The following is a 26,532-nucleotide window of genomic DNA, read 5'->3' on the forward strand; positions in this document are numbered from 1 at the left end:
TCTGATAGGACTTTAAGAAAAAAAAAGTCTGCAGAGAGGAAGGACTTCTAGGCTGTAGATAAAGGAATTTAGCTTGTTAGTGCAGTAGCCATATTTTTATAACCATAAACAAATAATCATCCTAGCTGCCACCTCTGCATTGTCAATTTCCAGCATTTTATGGATGATGTCTTCTAACAGGAACTAGCGCCATATCCTCAGGACAGTTCTACCAAACCAGCAGGTGATGAGAAAACTGAAACACCAATGTCGCTCGGATTTGGAAGTCACGTTAAAGACCTTTAAAGTGGATCTGTGGGTAGTTAATACACATGGCATTTCATTAAGAAGGATTCCAAGCTCATGCTAGGTCTAATGAGAAATAGCGCACACCGGATTGGAAATGTCTATTAGGGCTTGCAGGGGAGGGAGAGGGGAAACAGTGTCTGTATTCACGAATCATTTCTACCCTATTCACAGCCACTTTCAAAAGACTAGTGGTAGTGATGACCCCTTTGTAGTTTCCTGCTGTAGTCTGAAGACTGAAGGCTAAGGGTTCTTATGTCTCTCCATCCAGATAATTCCAGGCCTTGACTTCAGTCCAGAGTACATTCTGGCATTTTTCTTAGCTCCATGATGCTAAATAATCAGACATTATTGCACAAAGTCCACAGTGTTATCCAAATTCTCTGAATTTTTCAAGTGCATGATTCATTTTTAAGCATTTTTAAACTGTCCACAAGAGTGAACCAAAGAGCTCTCAGTGTAAGTTCTATTTGTCTTTTCATTGATCTCAATATAATATTATTACCAATGATGTATTTGTTTAGCCAGGATTTTAATTTGCCTCTGACCACTCTTTTGCTCTCTTTTTAAATCTTTTACTGTGTGGTTCATGCTTGCCTACCCAACACCACTAATGATGTCTCAAATGCTTTCAACAGCACACTTTCTCATAAAATGTTTTTATAATAAAATCTGAACGTCATGGAAGAAAATTTCTACCCACATTGAAAAAAATAAAAAAAATTTTAAAAACATTTTCTAATTTTTTATATATGCGGAAACTTTCTAAGCATACATACTAATGTTAAGGAACTCAAATTGTCATCTTGGTTTTATCTTTATGAACATTCAAATTAGCAAGATAGACATTTACTCATCTTTTTCCAACCATATCAAGAGATGGTTCTTCGTTAGCATATGAACGTGTGGTTCAAGTTACACTGACTGCTGCAGAAGACTGCTGGGAGACCCCCACACCCAGAGCATGAAAGAATTCTTGCAGAAGTATATATACAGCACACTCCACTCCACTCATTCTTCTCCAAATACCATAGTCGGTTTTGTTGTTGTTGTTGTTGTTTTTGTCTTTTCTCCACCCACAGCATATGGAAGTTCCCAGGCGAGGGGTTGAATTAACGCTGCAGCTCCCAGCCTACACCACAGCCACAGCAACTCCAGATCCAAGCTGCATCTGTGACCTACACCACAGCTCACAGCAACACCGGATCCTTAACTCACTGAGCAAGGCCAGGCATCGAACCTCAACCTCATGGATACCAGTTGGGTTCATTACCAGTGAGCCACAATGGGAACTCCCTATGACAGCCATTTAAATGTTTAGGATAAAAAAATCATTTAATATCAAGTGGAAATAGCAAGATACATGTTATATGGTACCACAATAACATAAATACGATTTTTCATAAAATACAGGTATATTATGCCAGATGTTAATAGCAGTTGTAACTCTAGAGTATACTTAAAAACAAACTTTTTTGCTATTCTGTAGATTTTTCTATAAGAAATATGAATTGCTTTTTTAAGGAGAAAAATGTTTCCACAAAAAGTTTGAAACTTCCCAAGGGGTAATTTCTTTGGTGAGTATTATGGAAGAAATGATTCTGGTGCTGAAGAGCTAGTTGCACAATAAAATCTGATTGGTGAGTCCTCGCAGAGGAAGCTTTTCTTCTATTGGCTTCCAGAGCTGAGACCAGGAGGGGCCAGCTATGTTATACCACTAACATGTCTAGTTATCGGTGAAACAGCAGCCCCAACAGAAACACCCCATTGAAGAGCTTTTCTAAAATCTTTAAAATATGTATATAGAAAGATATTTAGTCAATACTTTGTATCACAGAATAGTAGTATCAAAGAGAAATACCTATTTTTTTACTTTGCCACTGTAACACTTCATAGTTTACCTTCTAAGACAGCATACTCCAAGTTAAGAGTGCCAACGGGGGTGGTGAGGGGCAGAAAATGCTACGCCTTTCTAAGTGCACTTATTTTTTTAACTGCTTTGTTGATATAAAATTAGCATACAACAAATACCACATTTGTAAATATGCACTTTGATGAGTTTTGACATATGTATACACCCATGAAACCACGAATACAGAGTAATGAACATAACCATCATTCCCAAAGGTTTCCTTATCTTTTTATAAATCCTCTCTCCCACCTCTCCTCACTCCACCCGCATATCCTGTCCCCAAATTAATGCGTCACTATAGATTATAGACTAATCTGTCACTCTGGATTGGTTTGCACTTCCTAGAACTTGCTATAAATAGAATTATATTGAGTACCCTATTTTTACCTGCTTCATTCTCTCAGTGTAATTATTTGGGGATTAATTCATGCTATAGAATACATCAATAGTTCATTTTCATTGCTCAAGAGAACTCCATTATATACAATTTTTCATAGAATAATTATATGACCATAATTGTATGGTTATATTAATTTCATTATATAAATACCATTGTACACAATTAATATATAAGTAAAATTAAATTACATGCATGTATAAAATATGTTTATCAAGTCACTTTGATTTGTTTACAGATTTTGGCAATTAAACACAAAGCTTTTTGTGTGGGGGGCCATAGACCTTTAATTCCCTTGAATAAACTCCTAGGAATAAAATGCCTAGATTACATGGTAGGGGTATGTCAACATTTTAAAGAACCTTCCAACTCTCCCACAGTAGTGGTACTATTTTATATTTTCTTCAGCATTATAGGTGGGTTCCAGTTACTCCACATTCCAGGAATTGTCAGCCGTCTTTTTAAATTTAGCCGTCCCAATAGATGTGTGGTAATATTTCATCGCAGTTTTATTTTTTAAGTTTTATTGAGGTATAATGATTTGCAATGTTGTACTAACTTCAGGTTATGACAAAGTGTATTAGTTCTACATATACATATATCATAGCAGTTCTAATTTACATTTCTTTAAAGACAAGTTGTGCTGTGTATTGTTTCATTTGCTTATTTGTCACAGTAGTATATCTATTTTTAGTCTATATAGATCTTTTGCCCATTAAAAAAATAAGTTGTTCACTCTTATTGAGTTTTCAGAGGTTCTTATGTATTCTGGATATAAGTTCGTCATATGCTTTAAGATTTTTTTTTTTACCATTAATTTTCAGTAACTGGATCATTATGTGAACTGTAGTTGTCTTCTTGTTTCTTGTACTCAGGATTCCTTGAGATTATTGATTTGTGGATTCATAGATTTCACCAAATTTGAAATTTTTTCAGCCTTCACTTCTTCAAATATTTTTTCCCATTTCTGCCCCTGTCTTTGAGCTCTCCAGCTACAAGTATGTTAGCCACTTGAAAGTGTTCCCATGCCTGGGAGTTCCCGTCATGGCTCAGTGGAAATGAATCTGACTAGTAACCATGAGGATGCAGGTTTGAACCCCTGGCCTCGCTCAGTGAGTCAAGGATGTGGCATTTCTGTGAGCTGTGGTGTAGATCGCAGATGCGGCTTAGATCTGGCATTGCTGTGGCTGTAGTGTAGGCCGGCGGCTACAACTCCAATTCAGTCCCTGGCCTGGGAACTTACATATGCCAAGGCGTGACCCTAAAAAGACAAAAACAAAAAAAAAAAAATTATTCTATGTCTCACTGATTTTCTGTTCCTCTTTAAAAAATTCTCCTTTATATTTCACTTCAATATTATCTATTCCCAAGTCTTCATGCTTAATAATTTTTATATCCAAAATGCTGAATTTCATGAATCCCATGCAGTGTATTACTCAGCTCAAACATTTTAGTTTGCACTTATAGAAATGCAATTTTCATCCTTTTTCATATCTCCCATGTCTATATATAATTTTTGAACATATAGAATAGGGTTATGATAGTTCTTTTAATGTTTTTATTTGCTAGTTTACATTTATGTCAGCTCTGGCTTTCAAATGACTATTTTCCCCCCTCTCATTCTACTGCTTTGTCTGTTTCATCATTTTAATTTCAAACATTGTAAATTGCATGTTGATGCTGAATATTTGTGAACTGTCATAACTATTCTTGAGTTCTCTTCTAGGTCATAGTTAATTTACTTGGATACTGTCTGATCTTGCTTTTAAGATTTGTCAGGTAAGACTGGAGATGTGTTTAAGACCAATTAATTCCTATGATTGATGAAGACAATTCAGCGAGCGCCACCTGATGCCCTATGGATCATGATTTTTTTCTGACTCGCTGGTAGGAAGAGAGGCTACTTTGAGCCCCATGTCACTGCCATCACCTTGAATCCACGAAGGTTGTTCCCTCCCTGGCTTCACCCCCATTCACCAGTCACCACTCTACTAAAGAAATGAAGGGACCAGCTCAGGCCTTTGGGTTCTCTCTCTGCAGCACTTCGGGGAGGTAAACTCTGGGCAGCTTTTTGTCCTCAAACTCTCTGTCTCTTCAATTCAGGGTTTTAGCCAGGCTCTGCCTCAGTTCTGCCTTCATATTCTATGGCCTGGAAACCCTCTCAAGACAAAAATCTAGGGAAAACACAGGGCACACAACATTTACCCCCATCTTTCAGGGATCATGTCCTACATTACCTAATACCAGTGTCTTGGTAATTCTTATTCCATATATTTTGTCCATTTTTATCAGGTTCAGTGGTAATTTTATTCCCCGTAACTCCATCTTAGTTGAAAGTGGATACACCTGAGTGTATTCATTCTAATCCTAAGTGACCACCTGTAAATCTAAGCATTCGGAGTAGAGAGTAAGTATCTACACTGTCCATACAGTCACAGAGTCTCAACTATTCCTCTGTGAAGTATTCCATACAAAAAAAAAGAAAAAAAGAAGAAAGGATGTGGTGTGTATGTGTGTGTATATATACACATACAGACATATATGCACAATGGAACACTACTCAGCCATAAAAAGAATAAAATAATGCAACTTGGATGCAACTAGAGAATTCTCATATTAGATAAATAAAGTCACAAAGAGAAGGACAAATACCATATGCTATCACTCATACGTGGAATCTAAAATATGGCACAGATGAACCTATCTACAAAACAGAAACACACTCACAGACAAAGAGAACAGACTTGTGGTTTCTAAGTGGGAGCAGGAAGGGAGTAGGATGGACTGGTAGTTTGGGGTCGGCAGATGCAAACTATGACCTTTAGGATGGGTAAGCAACGAGGTCCTACTGTATGGCACAGGGAACTACGTCCAGTCTCTTGGGATAGACCATGGTGGAAGATAAGAAAAGTGTGTGTCAATAGCCAGGACATGGAAACAACCCAAATGTCCATCGACAGATGATTGGATTCGGAAGATGTGGTATATATACACAATGGAATACTACTCAGCCATAAAAAAGAATGACATAATGCCATTTGCAGCAACATGGATGGAACTAGAGAATCTCATCCTGAGTGAAATGAGCCAGAAAGACAAAGACAAATACCATATGACATCACTTATAACTGGAATCTAATATCCAGCACAAATGAACATCTCCTCAGAAAAGAAAATCATGGACTTGGAGAAGAGACTTGTGGCTGCCTGATGGGAGGGGGAGGGAGTGGGAGGGATCGGGAGCTTGGGCTTATCAGACACAACTTAGAATAGATTTACAAGGAGATCCTGCTGAATAGCATTGAGAACTATGTCTAGATACTCATGTTGCAACAGAAGAAAGGGTGGGGGAAAAAATGTAATTGTAATGTATACATGTAAGGATAACCTGACCCCCTTGCTATACAGTGGGAAAATAAAAAAAAAAAATATTAAAAAAAAAGAAAAAAAGAAAACTTAAAAACCCTAAAAAAAAAAAGTGTGTGTGTGTGTGTGTGTGTGTGTGTGTGTGTGTATGACTGACTTTGCTGTATACCAGAAATTGGCACAACACTGTAAATCAACTATACTTTATTAAAAATTTTTAAAAAGATGGCTTTGATCTGAACTATTGTTACTGTTTAATGGCACTGCTTTCAGTAAATGGTTTGCACTTTATCTTTTTTTAAAAATTGCTTTTTAGAATTAACATTTTTGTACTATACTTTAGTGATTTTGTTTAAGTGCTGTGTTAATTTTATTTTTCACTGCCAAGTTAAAGCCCTTTTCAACAGGTTATAGAGATAAATCTAGAAATTACTTATTTTACATTGATTTTTTTAAATGCAGGATGGTTCTCTGTAAACTTAATTTTAGAATATACAGGTAAAAGCATAATAAAACAATAGGGTATTTTTTGATAAAGAAAACATTTTAACCATTTAGGAAAACATACTTTTTGTGTAGCTAAAACACAGAACTTTACGTCAAAGGCTTAGACCATACCTAGAGATAAAATCACTTTAACTGTTTTGCTTGAGTTGATTACTTGGTTGTTTCAAACTCCCTGGCAATGCAATTAAATTGGTTGGGCCATTACATATTATGAAATTGGCAGGTTGTTTCTCTGAACTGACTCACTGAGTCCATCAAAACCAGTCGAACTGGTAGCATATGGAGCCATAAGACAACTTGGGAATAGTCTCATGTTGGGTGCTGTTGGTTTTGGAGAGCACCAAGAAAACACCTGTGTTTGCTTTTCCTGCAACATTTTCATCAAAGGATTTTGAATATACAACAGTATTAAAGCTCCTTAGAGCTAAAGCATCTTTGTTATTTGAGGAAACATAGTCATGATTGCAAATAGTCCATGACATACATATTGCATAGTAGTATCTAGTAAGGAAATCACATCCAGAACTTAAAATAACCCCTTGATGGCATCAGAAACAGAACATTCATATTAACTAAATTAAATATACACTAGTAAGAAACTGATCTAATATTTACCAAATGACCACTGCAAAGCTGAAGTAGAAACTTCGAATGACATTCAGTAAATAGATTGATACATTTATGCTGGATTTACAGAGTAGATCTTGGCACTTCTTGTCATTAAAAAGCCAGTAAGCTTTATTGTACCAAGAGGCTTGCTTTAAACATCTTCCTCATTGCCAGAATTGAAGGTTTTGCTTAGAATGTTATTTTGTACACAAGGGACTGTGACAAATACTAACTTGAAAGAACAGCAGAGTTTTTTGCAAATCTTGTTTAAAGTGGCATTGACAGTTGCACCTTCACTATTTTAGTTTCTCTCCTAACTGCATGATTTTGTTAAGAAAGAAGCAATACAGGCTGAATGGAGCATCAGAAAGGAAATTACATGGTCTAAGATGAGGGCTGAGGTATGGGTAAGAGGAAACTAGAATGGAAAGGGTATGTTTCACAGACTCACGTAATTTTAGTCAGGAAATAGTTTAACAGCCAACGAATACATTTCCTAATTGTACACAGATATTCTGTGTGGCTTCACCCAGATGTTACCAAAAGTGAGGTCCAACTGCTTCCCACTCTAAAGCCAATGAGGCTCAATGAGTTAAGGAGCTGGCATCAGCACAGTAATGGTTCTGGTTACTGCTATGGCACAGGTTTGATCCCTGGCCCAGGAACTTCCACATGCTGTGGGTGTAGCCAGAAAAAAAAATAATAAGTAAATGCACAAATAAATAAAGCCAATAAAGGGAAGTTCGGTGAAAAGGAAAATTTGCTTTATTTCAGAAGTTGCCAATGAAGGAGGGGAGACTCTTTGTTCAAAGGCCAACTTCCCCCACTGACAGTCCGTGGGCCAGACCTTTCAAAGGGGAGTTTCAGGGGTGTAGAGGCAGAGGGAGGGGGCTACAAGCAGAAACGGTACAGTCGGCTCTGACAGTCATCTTGAAATTGGTTCTGCAGTGATCTGATCAGCATCATCCCCATTGGTCAGTACAGTTAGTCTTCAGTTCCAGGGTTGATTTGTTCTCATTTCCTTGAGGCCAGTTCTCAGCATTATGGCAGCTTATGTCATGGATACAGTCTGGTCAGCATGTGGTTCATTTCTTCCACCTGGTGGGGAGTTCAGTTTCTACAGGACCGCTCACAGGATACGGCTATTTCATCTATAGTCCTTGAGGAGGAACTAAACGTCCTTGACTTTGCTTAATGACTAAACTATTGTTATTTGGTCTTGTTTGACTATTTTCTTTTGCTTCTGCCTTTTTGCACTTCTCTGATTAAACTTAGTCTTTGATTAAAGTTTTTCTACAGACCAAAGGCAGGCAGAGGTCATGGGCTGGGGAGGACCATAGGGTCCCGCGCCATCCCACAGAGACAAGACAACAGTCTACCCAAGCAGGTCTACTGTTAGTTTTCAGTCTTACCTGCTAGATTCCCAAATTGGGTGACACTGATATTTCCTCCTTTCTGGCACTCAGCAGGGTTTCTAAAGGGAAAAGAGTCTGGTTGTGGCTGATGGCAGTGTCTCTTCCTCCCTCTGCGTGACACCCTTCCTTTTCCAAGAGACTTTGTGGGAGAACTCCACAGTTCCCCGCCACTGCTGAACCAGTACTTCAGGGAAACTTATGCTTATCAAAATCAAAGACCTAGAGAGTTCCTGTGGTGGCTCAGCAGTAACGAACCCAACTAATATCCACTAGGACTCAAGCTCCATCCCCTGGCCTCGCTCGGTGGGTTAAGGGTCTCGAGTTACTGTGAGCTGTGGTGTAGGCTGGCAGCTGTAGCTCCAATTTGATCCCTAGCCTGGGAACTTCCATATGCCAAGGGTGCTGAAGAATGAAAGAAAGAAAGGGAGAGAGAGAGAGAGAGAGAGAGAGAGAGAGAGAGAGAGAGACAGAGAGAGAGAGAGAGAGAGAGAGAAAGATAGAAAGAAAGAAAGAAAGAAAGAAAGAAAGGAAGGAAGGAAGGAGGAAGGAAGGAAGGAGGAAGGAAGGAAGGAAAATAAAGAAAGAAGGAAAGAAGGAAGGAAGGAAAGAAAGAAAGAAGGATGGAAAGAAGGAAGGAAGGAAAGAAAGAAAGAAGGATGGAAAGAAGGAAGGAAAGAAAGAAGGAAGGAAAGAAGGAAAGAAAGAAAGAGAAAGAAAGAAAGAAAGAAAGAAAGAAAGAAAGAAAGAAAGAAAGAAAAGAAAAGAAAAGAAAAGAAAAGAAAAGAAAAGAAAAGAAAAGAAAAGAAAAAAGAAAAGAAAAGAAAAGAAAAAAGAAAAGAAGGAAGGAACCTGGACTTCTCAGATAGGGACGGCAGTTTAGGGGGAGGAGTAAGAGCACAGACTTTGCTGTGATTACACTGATTGTTACGTGTGATTGTACAAGCTATTTCACGTCTTCACGTATCTGAAGAAAAAAGGTAATAATTGTTTTGGTTTCATAATATCAAGTCAAGATTTTACCTGTGTAAACTGCTTGACAGCATATCTGTTAAAAATATTATCCATGGTTACTATGTAATCAAACAGAATTACTAGATTCCAATATTTCTTTTCCCGGAAGAACCCAGTGATCTGGTAGCCTTTCATTTTACTCAAGATTCACAGTGGGGAAAATAGGATATTCTGATGGCATACAAATTTACTTTGGCAACCAGATTTTATGCATTAAAACATAAAGCACTGAAAATATATCCTATCAGCAGCAATGCCGTAATGGTATCCAAGTTCTGTATCACATTTATCTGGGGCCACGGGCTTCTCAAAGAATCATGGGCTTGGAAACAGCAGCAATGGAGCACCATAGCCACCTGCTGGTGACGGTGGCTACCCTTCAGTATCTGGAGTTAGTGATGGCTTTTTCCACCTCCTCACCCTTCTGGCCACCATTTTGTTTGTTGGTTTATTTTTTCAGATTCAGGATTCAAGGAACTGGGAGTCACGTGTCTAGCTGATAACAGCTTCTGCAAGCTCAGTGTAGCAGCTGACTCAAGGAAAGTGAGGTGATAAGAGAGAAAGTCTGGTAACCACTGAATCAATCAACATGAAGTATCTCTGCTTCCTGGACTGAAACCAGAGAAAGGTATGTCAGAATAGTATATAAATAAATGATCTTCCTTTCATGTATTTTTAAAGATCTTTTGATGAATCAATTATTAAATTCCTGAATGAAGGTAAGGAAAATGGAACAAATTTATTCTTCTCCATATGATACGTTTGGACGTGCAAAAAAAATGAATGGCTCTCAGACTTTAGCAACTGTTTTTCCTGCACTGCATGCCTCTCCTTTGCTGTGAGGCCACATGTGACACAAAACACAATTAGCCTTTCAGTTGGGCTTTGCATTTTTCTGATCTTCTAACCACGGGGTGTCAGCTATCTCAATGTAGAACCACCCCCTCATAATAAGATTATACATTAGACTCTGTCTTATCTAGTTTTACGAAATGTTTCTGAAAACTAAAAGGAACAAATTAACTCTGCCAAGTCTGTGATAAAGTTTCTTCCTCTCTCTCTCATTGTTAAAAATATTCCCATGACTGTACCTAACTGTACATTTAATACTCCTCAAGGAAAGACCATTTACAGCATCCTAAATGAAGGACACTGAAAATCTGCATAACCTACATTTGATTCTTGGGGCTACAGTCATATTTGCTCAGGACTAAATATTGTAGTAGTATCTTATAACAAGTTGTAAAATGACTATTAGAGTAAATTTTTTTGAATAGTATGTAAACACAATATATACCACATTGTCTTTATCCATTCATCCCATATTGAGAACTTCCGGCTATTTCCATACCTTGGCTATTGTAAATACAGCCTCCATAAACATGGGGATGCAGATATCTTTTCAAGTTAGTGTTTCTGTATCCCTTGGATAAATATCCATAAGTGGGATAGCTGGATCATATGATAGTTCTATTCTTAATTTGAGGAGGCATCTCCATACTGTCTTCCACAGTAGCTGGGCCAATTGACATTCCCACCAACAGTGCATGAGAGTTCTCTTTCTCAATATCCTCACCAACTCTTGTCATTTCTTATCTTTTCGATACTAGCCAATGGGTGTGAGGTGACTCTCATTTCACTTTTGCTTTGCATTTCTCTGATAATTAGTGATATTAAACATTAGTAACATTGAACATCTTTTCATGTGTCTGTTAAGCATCTGTATGTCTTCTTTGGAAAAATATCGATTTGGTTCCTCTGCCCACTTTCTAATTCAGTTTTTGGTTTTTTGTTGTTGTTCTTGTTGAGTTGTATGAGTTCTTTACATATTTTGGATATTAACCTTTTATCAGATATATTATTTGCAAATATCTCCTCCCATTCAGTAAGTTGTCTTCTCCTTTAATTGGTGGTTTCCTTTGCTATGAAGAAGATTTTAGTTTGATATAATCCCATTTGTTTATTTTTGCTTTTGTTTTCCATGCCTGAGGGGACATTTCTAGAAAGACATTGTTAAGACCAATATCAAGGTGTACTGCCAATGTTTTCTTCTAGTAATTTTATGGTTTCAGGTTTTACATGAAAGTCTTTAACCCACTTTGAGTTAACTTTTGTGTATAGCGTGAGATGGTCTACTTTCATTTTTTTGCATACAGCTCTCCAGTTTTCCCAATACCACTTAATGAAATGACTATTCTTTCTCCTCTGTATGGTCCTTGCTCCTTTATCATAAATTAACTGTCCATATAAGGGTGGGTTTATTTCTGGGCTATCAATTCAGTTCCACTGATGTATGTATCTGTTTTTCTGTCAATACTATGCTATTTTTATTACTATGGCTTTGTGGTGCAATTTGAAGTCAGGAGGTATGATATAGGCAGTTTTGTTCTTTTATCTCAAAGTTGCTTTGGTTATTCAGGGTCTTCTGTGATTCATACACATTTTAGAATTTTAGTTTCTATGTCTATGAAAAATGTCCTTGGGATATGGATAAGGATTGACTTGGTAACACAGAATTTGACAGTGTTCATTCTTCCAATCCAGGAGCACAGAATATCTTTCCATTTATTTGTATCTACTTCAAATTCTTTCAACAATGTCTTGTAATTTTCAGTATACAGATCTTTCACCTCCATGATGAAATTTATTTCTAAACATTTTATTCTTTTTGTTGCAACTGTCAATAGGATTGTTTTCTTAATTTCTCTGCTGGCTCACTGTTAGCATATAAAAATGCTGCAGATTTTTTGTATATCAATTTTGTATACTGAAACTTTACTGTATCTGTTTTTTATTTATAACTTTTTTGCTGGAGTCTTTAGGGTTTTCTCCATATAAGTCATGTCATATGCAAACAGAGATAATATTACTTTTTCATTTTCAATATGGGCACCTTTTATTTATTTTTCTTGCCTAATTGTTCTGACTAGGACTTCCAATACTATGTTGATTAGGAGTGGGAAGAGTGGGTATCCTTGTCTTATTCCTGATTTTAAAAGAATAGCTTCCAGTTTTTCACCATTGCATATTATGTTAGCCATGTAATTTCATATATGGCCTTTGTTATGTTGAGGTATGTTCTTTCTGTAGTCTCTTTATTGAGAGTTTGTATCATAATTGGATATTCAATCTTGTCAAATGCTTTTTTAGCATCTTTCGAGATTATCATTTTTTTCCCTTTACTGTGTTAATGAAGTATCTCATGATGATTGATTTGCAGATAATGAAACATTCTTGCATCCCTGGAATATATCCCACTTGATCACGGTGTATGATACTTTCTATGTATAGTTGAGCTGAGGCTGCTAATATTTTGCTGAGGATTTTTGCATCTGTGTTCATTAGAGATATTGGTCTGAATTTTGGGTTTTTGTGTGTGTGTGTGTATTGTCCTTGTCTGGTTTTGGTTTGAGGGTGATGTTGGCCTCTCTTCTCTTCAATTTTTTTAGAATAGTTTGAGAAGTATAGGTATTAATCCTCTTTGAATGTTTGGTAGAATTCACCTGTAAAACTGTCCCTGAACTTTAGATTTGGGGGAATTTTTTGATGACTGTTTCAATCTCTGTACTAGTGTTCTATTTAGATTTTTCTACTCCTTCAGTCTTAGAAATTTGTATGATTTGAAGAATTTGTCTATGAATTTGTCTACTTCTTCTAGGTTGTCCAATTTGTGGTATAGCTGTTCATAATATTCTCTTATCATCTTTTGTATTTCTATGGTCCAACCAAGTTGACTCAAAATTAATCATTACAAGTCCAATCCTTGTCATCTTGACACCGACATGCATCTCCTTAAACCACAGTTAATCTCCCAATAAAGACAATAACCAAGTTCTCTTTTTGCCTATCACAATACAACTATCCTATGTACAACAAAAAGCTCATTCATCCTCTTTCCAAGAGAAGATGCAAAGTCCTTGGAAAATGTTTACTTTTCTTGATACCTTGTAACAAACATTATTAATATAAAGCTAACAATACTTAAATATAATGACAAATTCAATTTATCTGATGTGACATGATGAGAGGATAAAAGAGGGAAGAAAAAGATATTTGTTTTAAACACACACACACACAAATGCGCAAACATTGATAACAAAATAAGGAAGTAATATTCATGACGATGACAGCCCTCATTCTGGCAACTGTTACATGGTTGTGGTTGTAGGTGGTATTTATAACTACCCACTCTGTATTCCCTTTGCCTTCAGTAAGCACCCTGGTGGAGCCAGTGGAGCATAAAATCATGGGAATAGAAAGCAAAAATTTTGCTTATGAGTCACTAGAGTAATAGTGAGTTCTGCCATTCTCATGTCTGTCACTTGATTCCTAAACCTGTGAATCCCGGCTCTGGGTGATAGAGCATCCTTAGTAGATACTAATTCGGAGCATACACAGCCTCACGTGAGGCTGGTCCTGATTGAGACCCTAGCTCACAACTTCTTCATAAACTCAGAGACTAAGTTATATTATCCCCATAGTGCCTTCCAGCTTTTAGGGTTGTATGTCATGACTACATAATACTTCATGCTTCTCAGATGAAAAAGATTATAATGTTTCCGTGTAATAGCAGAATTTTGTGAACTATTTTCTTTAAAAGGAATTATCTTCAAATCTTTAAGTATTTGCAGCCTTGCTTTAAAAGAGGAGAAAAATATTGACCCCCTAAATGGAATTCTTCATGATTTTCATTGCATATTTCTAAAGGAACATTCAACTAAACTCATCTTTTATAGAGAAAGGATCTATAAGTATAAGTAAGGGATCTATCTATAAGGATCCAGTATAAGAGCTTCAGGAAAAAAAAAAGAAGAAAAGAAAATGCAGCTATTATGCATATTCGATCTTAAAGTTTATAAGTAGATAATTATAGTTCTTTGGCTTGGATTTTCCATTTGAGCCCTTTAAAAGTTCACCGAAGAATGCAAATTAGGCCATCAAGCCATCTTGACCTCTTTTGGGCTCTGTGATAAAATAATTAAACAAAAAACTTTCCTCTCCAAAAACGTATTGATTATAGCACAATTCTCACTTCTTTCAAACGTTAGAATCTGAATTCCTTAGGATGGACTCTGTTCCAACATGACAGGCATACATAAGAGCATGAGACTAAAAAAAAAAAAGAGCATAAGAAAGGATGATAATAAAGGGGAAAAGAGGTGAAAGGCAAGGGAAAAGGTGAATTACTATGATGTTATCCCAAGAAATTCATATTTTATAATAATTTCAAAAAGCAACATTAAACGACTGTAGTGCTACTTTAGAAGAAACAAATAAAGGGGAAAGAAACTACATGTCCTTCAAGAGTAGCTCTAGGCTAGGCATGAAGTTTGGGATCAGGCTTGAAGATCTCTCATAGCACTCAAGTCTTTCAGTCTGCGATCCACCGCAGCAGACTCATGGAGATGAGACATGGAATTTCTAAACTGTCCGCTCAAGGTTCTGACTTGTTGTAGATACTGCTAGTTATCTACCCTGCACCTAGATTTTCCTTCTTCTTACTAGTGGAACTTTGATCTTATTCTGTGGCAGCTGTTATTTACAAATAAATATCAGATTCTCCATTCGTCCTAGAAGCTAAGGATGGTATGTGACCCCAAAGAGTTGTGGTAAATTCCGGCCATCGCGTTATCAGCAAGACTATTTATTATGATCAGCATTCACTTCCTAACTGCCAAACTCCATAGGTCCATTTCCTAGATGTTGGCTCTGAAACCATTCACTTTATTTATTTTATGTTTCCTTTTTTCAGCTGCACCTGTGGCATATGGAAGTTCCCAGGCTAGGGGTCAAATTGGAGCTGCAGCTGAGGCCTACTCCACAGCCAAGTCAACACTGGATCCTTAACCCACTTAGCGAGGCTAGGGATTGAAACTATGTCCACGAACACTATGCCAGGTTCTTAACCCACTGAGCCACAGTGGGAAATACTATCCCAAAACTCTTTCCTTCCTTTGCTTCCAAAACAAAATTCTGGGCTTCTTCCCCTAACATTTTAGCAACTCCTTTCAAATTCTACTGCCACTACTTTAGCTAAGATCTCAATAATATCTAATCTGTGCTATAGCAACAAATTCTTAATCTCTCAGCCTCCAATTCAAATGTAAGCTCACTTTGTTATGTACAGAATCACCTTATTTTCTCTAATCAGTTTAAACTAGCACATTCTGAAGCTGAGAATATGAATCAGAGTGTTAGAGAATTTTTTTTCTTTTCTTTTCTTTTTTTGTATTTTTAAGGCTGCACCTATGGCATATGGAAGTTCCTAGGCTAGGGGTTGAATCTGAGCTGTAGCAGCCAGCCTATGCCACAGCCATAGCAATGCCAGAGCTGAGTCTCCTCTGCGACCTGCACCACAGCTCATGGCAACACTGGATCCTTTAACCCACTGAGTGAGGCCAGGGATCGAACCCACATCCTCATGGATACTACTTCATTACTGCTGAGCCATGATGGGAACTCCTGAGAATAGTTATTATTACTGTGACTGTATTATTCTCAGGATGACACAGACAAGCAGATTTCAGGAAGAGTGGGACATGACAAGAAATAAATCTTTAAACCCATACATATATGGTCAATTAATTTTTGACCAAGAAGTCAAGAATTTACAATGGGGAAAAAGTCTCTTCAATAAATGGTGTGGGGAAAACTGGAAAACCATATGCAAAGAATGATATTAGACCCCTATTTTATACCATATACAACAATCAACTCCAAATAGATTAAAAAATTGAATATAAAACCTGAGACTTTAAAACTCATAGAAAAAAACATGAGACATTTTAAGTTCCTTGCCACTGGTTTTGGCAATGTTTGTTTTGGAATCTGACATCAAAAGCAAAGACAACAAAAGCAAAAAATAAACAAATGGGATTACTTACCTCAAACTAAAATACATCTGCACAGCAAAGGAAAACAGAAAATGAAAGACATCCTATAGAATAAGAGAAAATATTTGCAAACCACATATCTGATAAGGTGTTTATGTCCGAAATAGAAACTCATACAACTCAATAGCCAAAAAGTGAACAATTTAATTAAAAAATGGACAAAGGACCTGAATAGAAACTTTTCCAAAGAAGACACAGAGATGGACTACAGGTAGATGAAAAGAGGTTGGCATCAGTAATCCTCAGAGATGCAAATCGAAACCACAATGAGATATAGCTTCTCACCTGTTAGGATATCTAATCAAAATGACAAGAGAGAGCAAATGCTGGTAAGGAGAAAAGGGAACCTTTGTGCTGTTAATGGGAACTTAATCTGGTACAGCCAATATGGAAAACAGTATGGAAGTTTCTCAAAAAGCTAAAAACATAACTACCATATGATCCAGCAATCCCACTTCTGGGTATGAATCCAAAGGAAGCAAAATCACTGTCTGAAAGAGATACCTGCACCCCTGTGTTCACTGTAGCATTACTCACAATAGCCAGTATATGGAAACCACTTAAGTATCCATCAACAGATGAATGGATATCTAATAGGAGATTATTCACGCTTAAAAAAAAAAAAAAAGGAAATTCTGTCATTTTCAAAAACATGGATGAACTCTAAGGGCATTATGCTAAGTGAAATAAGCCAGATAAAGACAAATACTGCATGGTATCACTTGTATGTGGACTAGTGATTAAAAAATAGTAATAATAAAATAAAAAGCTAAGCTCATAGAAACAGGGAGTAGGAAGCAGCTGCTGACCCTGAAAGGCAAGAGAAATAGGGAAAGATGAATAAAAACATCCAAACTTTTAGTTGTAAGATGAATAAGATGGAAGAATCTCATATATAACATGAGGACTGCAGCTAATAACCCTGAATTGGAAAACCGAAATTTGCTACAAGATTAGAACTTTAATGTTCTCTCCAAAAAAAAAAAAAAAGAAAGAAAGAAAAAAAAAGTAAATATGTCAGGTGATGAATGTGTTAATTAATTCAACAGAGGGAATCCTTGCAAATGTAAATATCTTATGATTTTCAGGGTAAATTAAACCTTAATAAAGCTGAAAATTTTTTAAATAAATACATAAACCTAGCTCGAATGTGCCATGGGAAGATGGAGAGAAGAACTGGAGACAACAGGAAAGTTCATCCAGCACTGGGTGACTCTTCATTAGTCCGAAAGGGGTAAGTCTGAGTCCTTTGTGTCCCCATCTGACACACGCTAACACTAGTGCTCAAATCCTCTTCTGACTCTTCACTTTTTAAAAAAATTGAGAAAGGACCTTATCTAATGGTCTACTCCCAAATAATTAAAAAAATACATTTTGGCAATGAATCTGGGCGCAGGTATTCCCGTCATAGCTCAGCCGTGAAACCAAGCGGGGCCTGTGGAGCAGCTGGGCACACAAGCCTTTCTGTGCCCCCCCCCCCCCCCACTTCTTGTTTTCAGGGAAGAAACTTCAGCCTCCAGGACCCTTCCTGAATTCCAAACGGCAGGTTCAAACAGTTGCTCATCAGGGAGATCACAGAGGAGCCTTCAAAAAACAATAGTGTAGTTTTGCGGCAGGGGCCTGGTCCCTCCTCAAGGAACGTAGATAACAATATCTTTGAGTTTGGCTGCAGAACTAAAACCCCCAACAAATGGAAGATGTTAATGAAGCATCCTTTATTCCTGAAAGAAGACCACCAGACCCCTGGACACCAGCTTTGAAAACAATGCAAGCTTGCCTCTACCCGGATTCTTATCTGAGGCCCTGTTTTCCGCTCCCCGAACTGTAAAACCATCTCCCAATCTCTGCCGAGGGTGGGGAGGGGGGCAGACACAGGCTTTAAGGCATTAGTCTGCTGTGACCCTCCTTTGCCTGGAAAAGCAAAAAAAGCTATTTTTTCTCCTTTGCCCCAAACTCTGTTTACATGTTTCTATTCGGCACCGGTAAGCAGAGGCCGAGTTCCAGCAACAGCGGTAAAAAACCTGACTAGTATCCATGAGGATGCAGGTTCAATCCCTAGCCCTGCTCAGTGTTAAGGATCTGGCATTTCCGTGAGCTGTGCTGTAGGTCGCAGATGAGGCTCAGACCTGCGTTGCTATGGCTCTGGCGTAGGCCAGCAGCTGCACTTCCTATTTCGACCCCTAGCCTGGGAATGTCCATATGCCATGGGTGTGGCCCTAAAAAAGACAAAATGAATAAATAAATAAATCTGAGAGTGGGCTAAACAGAGTTAAGAGCGATCTCATACCTTCTAACTGGGATGAATTCAGGAACTCAGACCTAGGCCAGTTGCTGCATAACTCAACAGACACAGGGATTAGTTCAAGATGGGCATACATTCCAATCTAGAGAAATGGCACACAAGGAGAAGTTTGCTGGGAAAGGGGCTTTCTGTCCTTAAAAGTGGAGAGATGTACAAGAGAAGTTACCAGCAATTTGGCTGAAGCATTGAGTCTGGCTTGCCCATGCTCCAAGACTGTCACTCCGCCAGGGACAGCACCGGCTGACCCCTCAGCACCTGCCTCTCAGGGCTGCTCTGTTGTCCTCTTCTTGCAAAAACAGTCATTTATTTATTGCTATTATTTTTTTAGCTGGATAAATTTGACATGTAACATGTAAATTTAAGGCTTTGTTTTACTTGGATACATTTATATATTGTAGTGTGGTTGCCAGTGTAACACTATTGATCACATTACATACTTATAGTACAATATTATTGGCTACGTTCAATAAACTGTACACTAAAAAAAAAAAAAAAAAAGATAGCCACTGGAAGACAGCTTCTGGCATCTCTAGATACTGTGTATGTGGCTAAAAAAACCAAAAAGTCGTCATTTTCATGCTGTGAGGAATGCAAGCAGAGGAAAGACCGGCAAGCAACATGCTCTTGGACTAGCCAACAGCAGCGGGGCAGAGGTGGGGTGAGCTGATGAAGCGGACTCTAAAGCCCTCCCCTTCTTCAGGCCCTCCTGGTTAAGTGAGGATGTATTTCCTCTCTGTTTAAGCCTGTCAGGGTCAATTTCCTATTTTCAAAGCCAAAGGCATCCTACTTCTTTTGTCCATGTTGGCCTCTCGTTCCTCTACTTATATGGGAATCTGTCCTGAATCCAACGTGGGCCAGGTCCCTTCCACACGGAGTGGGTATTATCCCTCATCTCCGGGCTGCATTCCCGGACCCGGCGTGCAGTTATTTTTCTAGCCCTTGGGCATTGCCTCTCTCTGAAGCCTCCCACTCCTAATCTTTTTCTATGGAATGAGACCAATTTGGATATGGAGATCAGCCTGAATCAAGGCCAACTTGGTGCCTGCGTGCTGGGTTTTCTGCTGCACAGTTCATTTCCCCAGCTAGAGCTCTGTCTCTAGCCTCTACAACCTCCCCGTCAGCCTGAGCCTTGCATTTCAGTGGATGGTTAAGATTTGAGAGATGAAGGCTACAACAGGCATATAAAACCAATAACTTCTAAGCTTCTTATTCTTGTTAATTTTCACAAATACATGCGTGTGTGTAAACACAGTACAGTATTTACATATACCTATCGTACACCCATATATGTATATGCGCATAAATATGCATGTCTCTGTATTTATCACACGTCGATCTTTCTTACTATGATATGCCAGGGACACTACAGGTTAGACAAATCAGAATGGAGAACAGCAAGCAACAGAGCAACGTGGGATCCAGGCCACCTCTGTGACCTACACCACAGCTCACAGCAGTGCCAGATCCTTAACCCACGGAGTGAGGCCAGGGATTGAACCCACATCCTCATGGATACTTGGGTTCTTTACCACTGAGCCACGAAGGGAACTCCCGTACCCTTACTTTAGAATAGGGTCACTACTAGAGATTTGATTAAGCTAACGTGAGGTCATTTGGGTGGGCCTTAATCCATTATGACAGGTGTCCTTGATGCAAAGAGGAAATTTAGAGACAGAGACCCTGATGCAGGAAATTTAGAGAGACACTGATGCAGGAAGACGCTGGGAAGATGCACAGAGAGAAGACAGTCACGTGACTGGAGAGGCACGTCTACATCTGAGGATCACCAAGGATCGCCGTCAAACACCAGAAGGTAGAGGAGGTCAGGAAGGATTCGCCCCTCGAGCCACAGGGAGAGGACGGCCCTGGTGACACCTTGATTTCAGACGTCCACCCTCTGGGGCTGAAAGTCAGGATATTTCTGCTGTTCTAAGACACCAAGTTTTTACTACTTAACTATGGCAGCCCTAGAGACTAACACACGCATTACATTAAGATTTCATTTTTATTTGTGTGTATGACATCTGTTTCCTTATGAGACGTCGAGCACACCTCCGGCAGGTGATGTTGATTTTCTTTGCCATCACAACAGCACAGACAACGGTACTGGGCACCTATAAGCAGGGGAGTACTTGTAGAATCAGTGAATTATTGTGTGACTGGCTGCACGGATGATGGCTGTTTGAATGCAGATTGTTTCAAAAGCTTGTAGAATCTCTCTCAGATTGCTTAAATAAACTGCTTAAAAGCAATAATAATTTAATCTTAAAATCAGTCATCGTAATACTTCAAGTAGGAAGAGAAAATTGTTTATGCGTAATTAACAAATGCCTCATTTAACCAGCTCTGATTAGCAATTTCGTTGCATGCTCTGGGATGATCTGCCTTAAAAGGAGAAAGATGACCCCTGTCAGGTTGAGAATAAAAAATATAAACAATGTCTTCAATCTCCATGACTTACATTAAGAGAAATGTAAACAGGAACTGTGGAAGCTCAAATTTACTCTCTTGAACATAGTAATTATAGCCTTAAAGAACTGCACTCACCAAAGGGGTGGCCAATGCACACAAATGGTTGCCCCATTTTAAAGGATCTCATTGATCAATAACCTTACAAACACAAACATAAATACATTTTCAAACCAGGGGAAACTGCAATACGTGAAAAGAAGGGAGGAAGATAACCAATATGGTGCAAGCCATTGGCTTCTGCTTCAACGATTTTTATTTCTTAGGTCTTTCCACTAAGGACTATATATATTCATCTGCCATACATTTGCACACACACCTACACACACACATCCATGGACATAAATATGAACTTAAATGTGTATTTATATCTACTCATGGGCTCACACACATGGTATTCAGATTCATTGATGTATCTTACTCACTATGACCACTGGTTTGCTTCATCTCAGGATATCCTGAATTCATGGATAGACTGGAAGTTTCAAGTATTTGAGCATGTAACAAAGGAAAGATGATATCGAATTTAATAATTTTTTTCAAGTTAGTAGTCAAAGTCAGCTGTGTATAATTTATTCTTGTACTTCCCAGCACTGCAAATCTGGCAGATTAATTCCCCCTTTCCACAGATGGGAAATTGGGGCCTAGAATACTTAAGCTCAGAATTTTAAATGTTAAAACGCCTTTTTTTTTTTTTTTTACAGTATGTTAGAACTTAATTCTACTTCTAACAACTCTAAGTTTATCCAAAGCCATTATTAAATGCAAAAGGAACATTATTTCTACATTTATAAGCTAGATGTCAGAATTGGGTTGCTAGAAAAAAATCCGTTTCCAGACAACTTTTTTTTTTTCTCTCAAGTTAGGCTGCTCCTGGTTCATGTTGCTATAACCCTACATTTGCTTTTTAAAAAGCTCAAAATTTGGAAAGTTTTCTTGATCATTATATTACCTATGAGTTGACCAGTACCTAATAGTTCCATGTTTCTATTTCAATTATGTAGCAATCAAATTGATTCTTCCATTTAGGAAGAAGCTTATACTGTAAGGTAGGTCTCTCTGGCAAAACTCCTCCTGAGACCCTGTTTTTGTCTTTTGTGTTTAACCTGTGCCTGTAATATGTACAGACCTTTAAGTTATTTCATGCAGCATTACATTAAATGATATTATCAGCCTCTTCATAGAACAGGCAAAGCAAGGTGGAGCAGGGCAAAGATCCTAGACTTTTGGTTTATCAGCCCATACAGTTTCAAAAGGAATATGGGAATCAACATATACACACTCCTATACATAAACTAGACAACCAACAAGGACCTATGGTATAGCACAGGGAAACTCTATTCAATGTTCTGTAATAATCTACATGGGAAAGAACCTGAAAAAGAATGAGGATACGTACACGTAAAACTGAATCACTTTGCTATGCACCTGACACTACCACAACATTGTAAGGTAACTACACTCCAATAAAAAAAAAGAAATAAGGCGAGACAAAATGATGGTGCATTAGTGAGAGCTTAGAGAAATACAACCAATAGGGTGTGTATGTCTATAATTTATTGTACATAAAAATACATATAATAAAATTTATATTATGTATAATTAACATTATATACAATAAATATGCAATTTATTATACGGAGTTGGCTTATATTTAATTATGAAGGCTGATACATTCCCAAATCTTCAGTCAGAAACCTGGACACCCAGGAGAGCTGATGATGGAGTTCCAGTCTGAGGGCCAGCAAGCTCAACTCTACCAGTCCCAAGATCTGCAGCTGGCAAGATGTAGACTCAGAAAGAGCCAGGGTTTCAGTTCAAGTCCAAAGGCAGGAAACAAAGACAATGTCCTAGCTCAAAGGCAGTGAGACAGCAGGAGCTTCCTCTTCATCAGCGTTTTGTTCTATCCAGGCTTTCAATTGATTGGATGAGGTCCACTCACATTACATAAGACAACCTGCTTTACTCTGTGTATGGATTTAGATACGAATCTTGTCCAAAATACCGTCATGAAAACACCCAGAATAATGTTTGACTAAATATCTGGGTACCCTGTGGCACAGTCAAGTTGACACATCAAATAATTTATTTTAGTAAGTGAGGACATGGCGATTATCATTACTTCATAAAAGAGGAAGAATATTCATGACTTTACAAATGACTTTATGTAGGACACAATTTCAAAACAATTCATAAAGAGAATTAAGTTTGGCTAAATGAAAACTACAAACATCATCCTTCATGGTTTCATTTTAATGAGGACCAGATAAAACTCTGCCAGAGAAGATCTAAACAGACATTTCTCCAAAGAAGACATACGGATATCCAAAAGGCACATGAAAACATGCTCAACATGATTAATTATTAGAGAAATGCAAATCAAAACTGCAATGAGGTATCACCACATACCGGTCAGAATGGCCATCATCAAAAAGTCTACAACCAATAAATGCTGGAGAGGATGTTTAGAAAGGGAACCTTCCCCTGCTGCTGGTGGAAATGTAAACTGGGACAAACACTATGGAGAACAGTACGGAGGTTCCTCAGAAGACTAAAAATAGAACTACAATATGACCCAGCAATCCCACTCCTGGGCATCCATCCAAAGAAAACCATAATTCAAAAAGATATATGCACACCCATGTTCACTGCAGCACTATTTACAACAGCCAAGACATGGAAGCAACCTAAATGTCCATCGACAGAGGATTGGTTAAAGAGGATGTGGTACATACAAGCAATGGAATACTACTCAACCATAAAAGTAGAATGAAATAATGCAATTTGCAGCAACATGGATGGACCAAGAGATTATCAAGTGAAGTCAGACAGAGAAAGACAAATAAATACCATGTTACTTACATGTGGAATCTAAAACAAAATGATACAAATGAACTTATTTATAAAACAGAAATAGACTCATAGACTTTGAAAACAAACTTATAGTTACCAAAGGGGAAGGGCTGCAGGGAGGGATGGAGAGGGGATATAGGACTGGCATATGTACACTACTCCATATGGAATGGACAGTCAACAGGGACCTGCTGGAAAGCTAGGTCTTTACTCAATATTCTGTGATAACCTATATGAGAATGTTTATGTGTACATGTATAACTGAATCACTTTCTCATACAGTAGAAATTAGCATATCGTAAATGAACTCTACTTCAGTAAAATTTTTAAAAAAGAAATAAACGAAAAAATAATACCAAAAAGAGAAAAAAACCCAAAAAACTCTGCCAGAATGAAATGAGTCAGAAAATTGAGGTTTGGAGGCTACAGGGAGAGAATCTGCAAGGGGGTGAAACATTGGGGGGGGGGGGGTCTCTGCGAAAAGCTGATGTGACAAAGACCCGCTGTTCTGCTGGCGAGAGTGTGAACGGGGGTAGTGACATGGAGACGGCAGCCTACCGGGTCCTTCTGTCCCTTTGAGTTTTTCTTTTCTCTTATGACAAAGGCTGACGGAGGCAAGATTAAGAACCAGTTGTCCAATATGCCATGTGATTCTAGATGTTCACCCTAAGCAGATCTGTGAAATGACAGAAATAAGGCAACCTGTCAAGAGCTTAAACCTCAGAGATCTGGCAAAATGTGGTGGGGACAGAAGATTTGGAAGACATCCCATGCCTACCAGGTGGCTCTAGTTATTCTCCAGTCGTAAGAAAGTCATGCATTTCTTTCATTTTCAGAAGAAAAAAAAAAAAAAAAAAAGACGACTCTTATTTAAAAATAAAGCAACATAAAAGAAACGAGCAAATTAAATCTCTTGCAAAATAACTGTGAAGTAGGGAAAAAGGAGCATAACTAGGCTATTGTAACGGTGAGTGCTTTTTAGGTACTGCACGTATGCGAAAGTTTCCTGTGAGATGTTTTGAAAGCAGCAGCCACTTTTCAAATGAAGGGAAGTTCGTGCTCTGCCCCAGGCTGCCAGAATTAAGAGAGGCACTGCTAGAGGGGTTAAAACCGGGCATGGGAGAGGAGTCCAGGAACAGACTGACTAACTACAAGGCCAACTGCAGGCGGAGTCATTTCCATTTAAATTAAAGGTGTTTAAATGCCATTTTTCAGGTGCTAACCTGGCTGGCTTAGGGGACCCGGAAGTGTCCACATAATAAGCTAATTTCATTACTCTTAACGTCCGAGGATCCTGAACCTCGTCTTCAATGAAATTGGGTGTAGCAGTCCCTCAGGATGCCTTTGAATTTGAATTAAATTCAGGATGCCATGAATTTATCGCAGTTGGTTGAGTGTGTTTGCAAAAGAAAGGATCACAGCTTTGTCATTCAATGTGTTCTTCCGTCGTCACTGGGCTCTGATGGAATCTCACTGTAGCATTTCAGCATAGAATATATTTTATACACGGGGCTCAATCAAATCTAACGTAAAGGTTGTACTTTTAATACAGGTGAGTGCACTAACATCTCTAACTTCACAGTCTTGCGCTATTTCTTAGCCAATAAAATTATGATTGACTCCCCCTGTGATTATAGATGCTGGACTAATGGTTTCTTTATACTTGTGATCTTTAATCCATGTTCCTTGAAGAGCTATTTTTACATCAAGTGCTCTCTTGTTGAAGAATTTTAGGCGTAAGAACTGAATATTGTTCATTATATAAGGGTATAGAATTTACACAGCTCTAAATGAGTAAAAACGTATGCTCATTTAAGAAATATGGTGGATATCATTATTTTGTTTTTCTCCAAATTCTTCTTTCTGCTGCCTAAAGCAGGGCTGCTTCTTTTGGAAGGTGCACATCTAACATGGGGTCTGAACGAAAGCTGCGATCTCCCTTTGGCCATAACCCCCCTGTGTCTGCTGTAATTTTTACAAAAGTGAGAACCTGACCTGGGCTGTGTGGATACTAGCACCTTGGCTCCTGGTCATGAAGACTGGCCTGAGCCAGGGCTATGGGGAAGAGGGAGGGGATGGCTGAATCCCAAGCTACTTCCCTGGGATTTTCCTCGGAACTGAAGCTGGAGAAGAGCTCTTTCCTTTCCAGTGGGAAAGCTGGAACTCGGAGCCATGAGTTACCGGGAGACACTAACAGAGCCCAGGATCTCTCAGCTTCAGCAATCTCGGTATTTTGGGTCACACGGTTCTTTGTTGTGAGGGGCCACCCTGGTCATTATAAGACGTTGAGCAGCATCCCTGATCTCTATCAATTAGAGGTCGGAATGACCTTCCTCCTGCCATACTGTGGCTTCAAAAAATATCTGCAGACTCTGTTAAATGGCCCTTACTTAGTTGAGAACCACAGAATGAGCCTCATGTAAAGGCAGGATTAGGAGCAAGTGAGGCCCACTCACTGGAGCAAAGTAGGAAATAAATGTCTGTTCAGAACCAGTTTTGCCCAAATACACCTT

At 38.4% G+C, this 26,532-nt stretch overlaps 1 protein-coding gene across 16 annotated transcripts in view; it reads right to left on the reverse strand.

Annotated features, from left to right (window-relative positions):
* Positions 1 to 26,532, reverse strand: part of SNX7 (sorting nexin 7) — a 306,908-nt gene that overhangs the window by 180,166 nt on the left and 100,210 nt on the right. The window contains exon 9 of one of the 16 annotated variants that reach the window (XM_085023881.1): positions 7,819 to 8,174. The exons of 13 other annotated variants lie outside the window; for them this stretch is intronic. In XM_085023881.1, the coding sequence (XP_084880007.1) occupies positions 8,133 to 8,174 (42 nt within the window). In that variant the 3' untranslated portion in view covers positions 7,819 to 8,132. Of the gene's footprint in view, positions 1 to 7,818; positions 8,175 to 22,705; positions 24,696 to 26,532 lie in introns of those variants that run through there. 2 more of the 16 variants (XM_021090763.2, XM_013997356.3) reach the window with 2 other exon arrangements.

The sequence above is a fragment of the Sus scrofa genome, chromosome 4 (genome assembly GCF_054392235.1).
Source record: "Sus scrofa isolate SSC_HxYL_T2T_F1_AM1 chromosome 4, Sscrofa_HxYL_maternal_Yorkshire_Landrace_v2.0, whole genome shotgun sequence".
Taxonomy (NCBI): Eukaryota; Metazoa; Chordata; class Mammalia; order Artiodactyla; family Suidae; genus Sus; species Sus scrofa.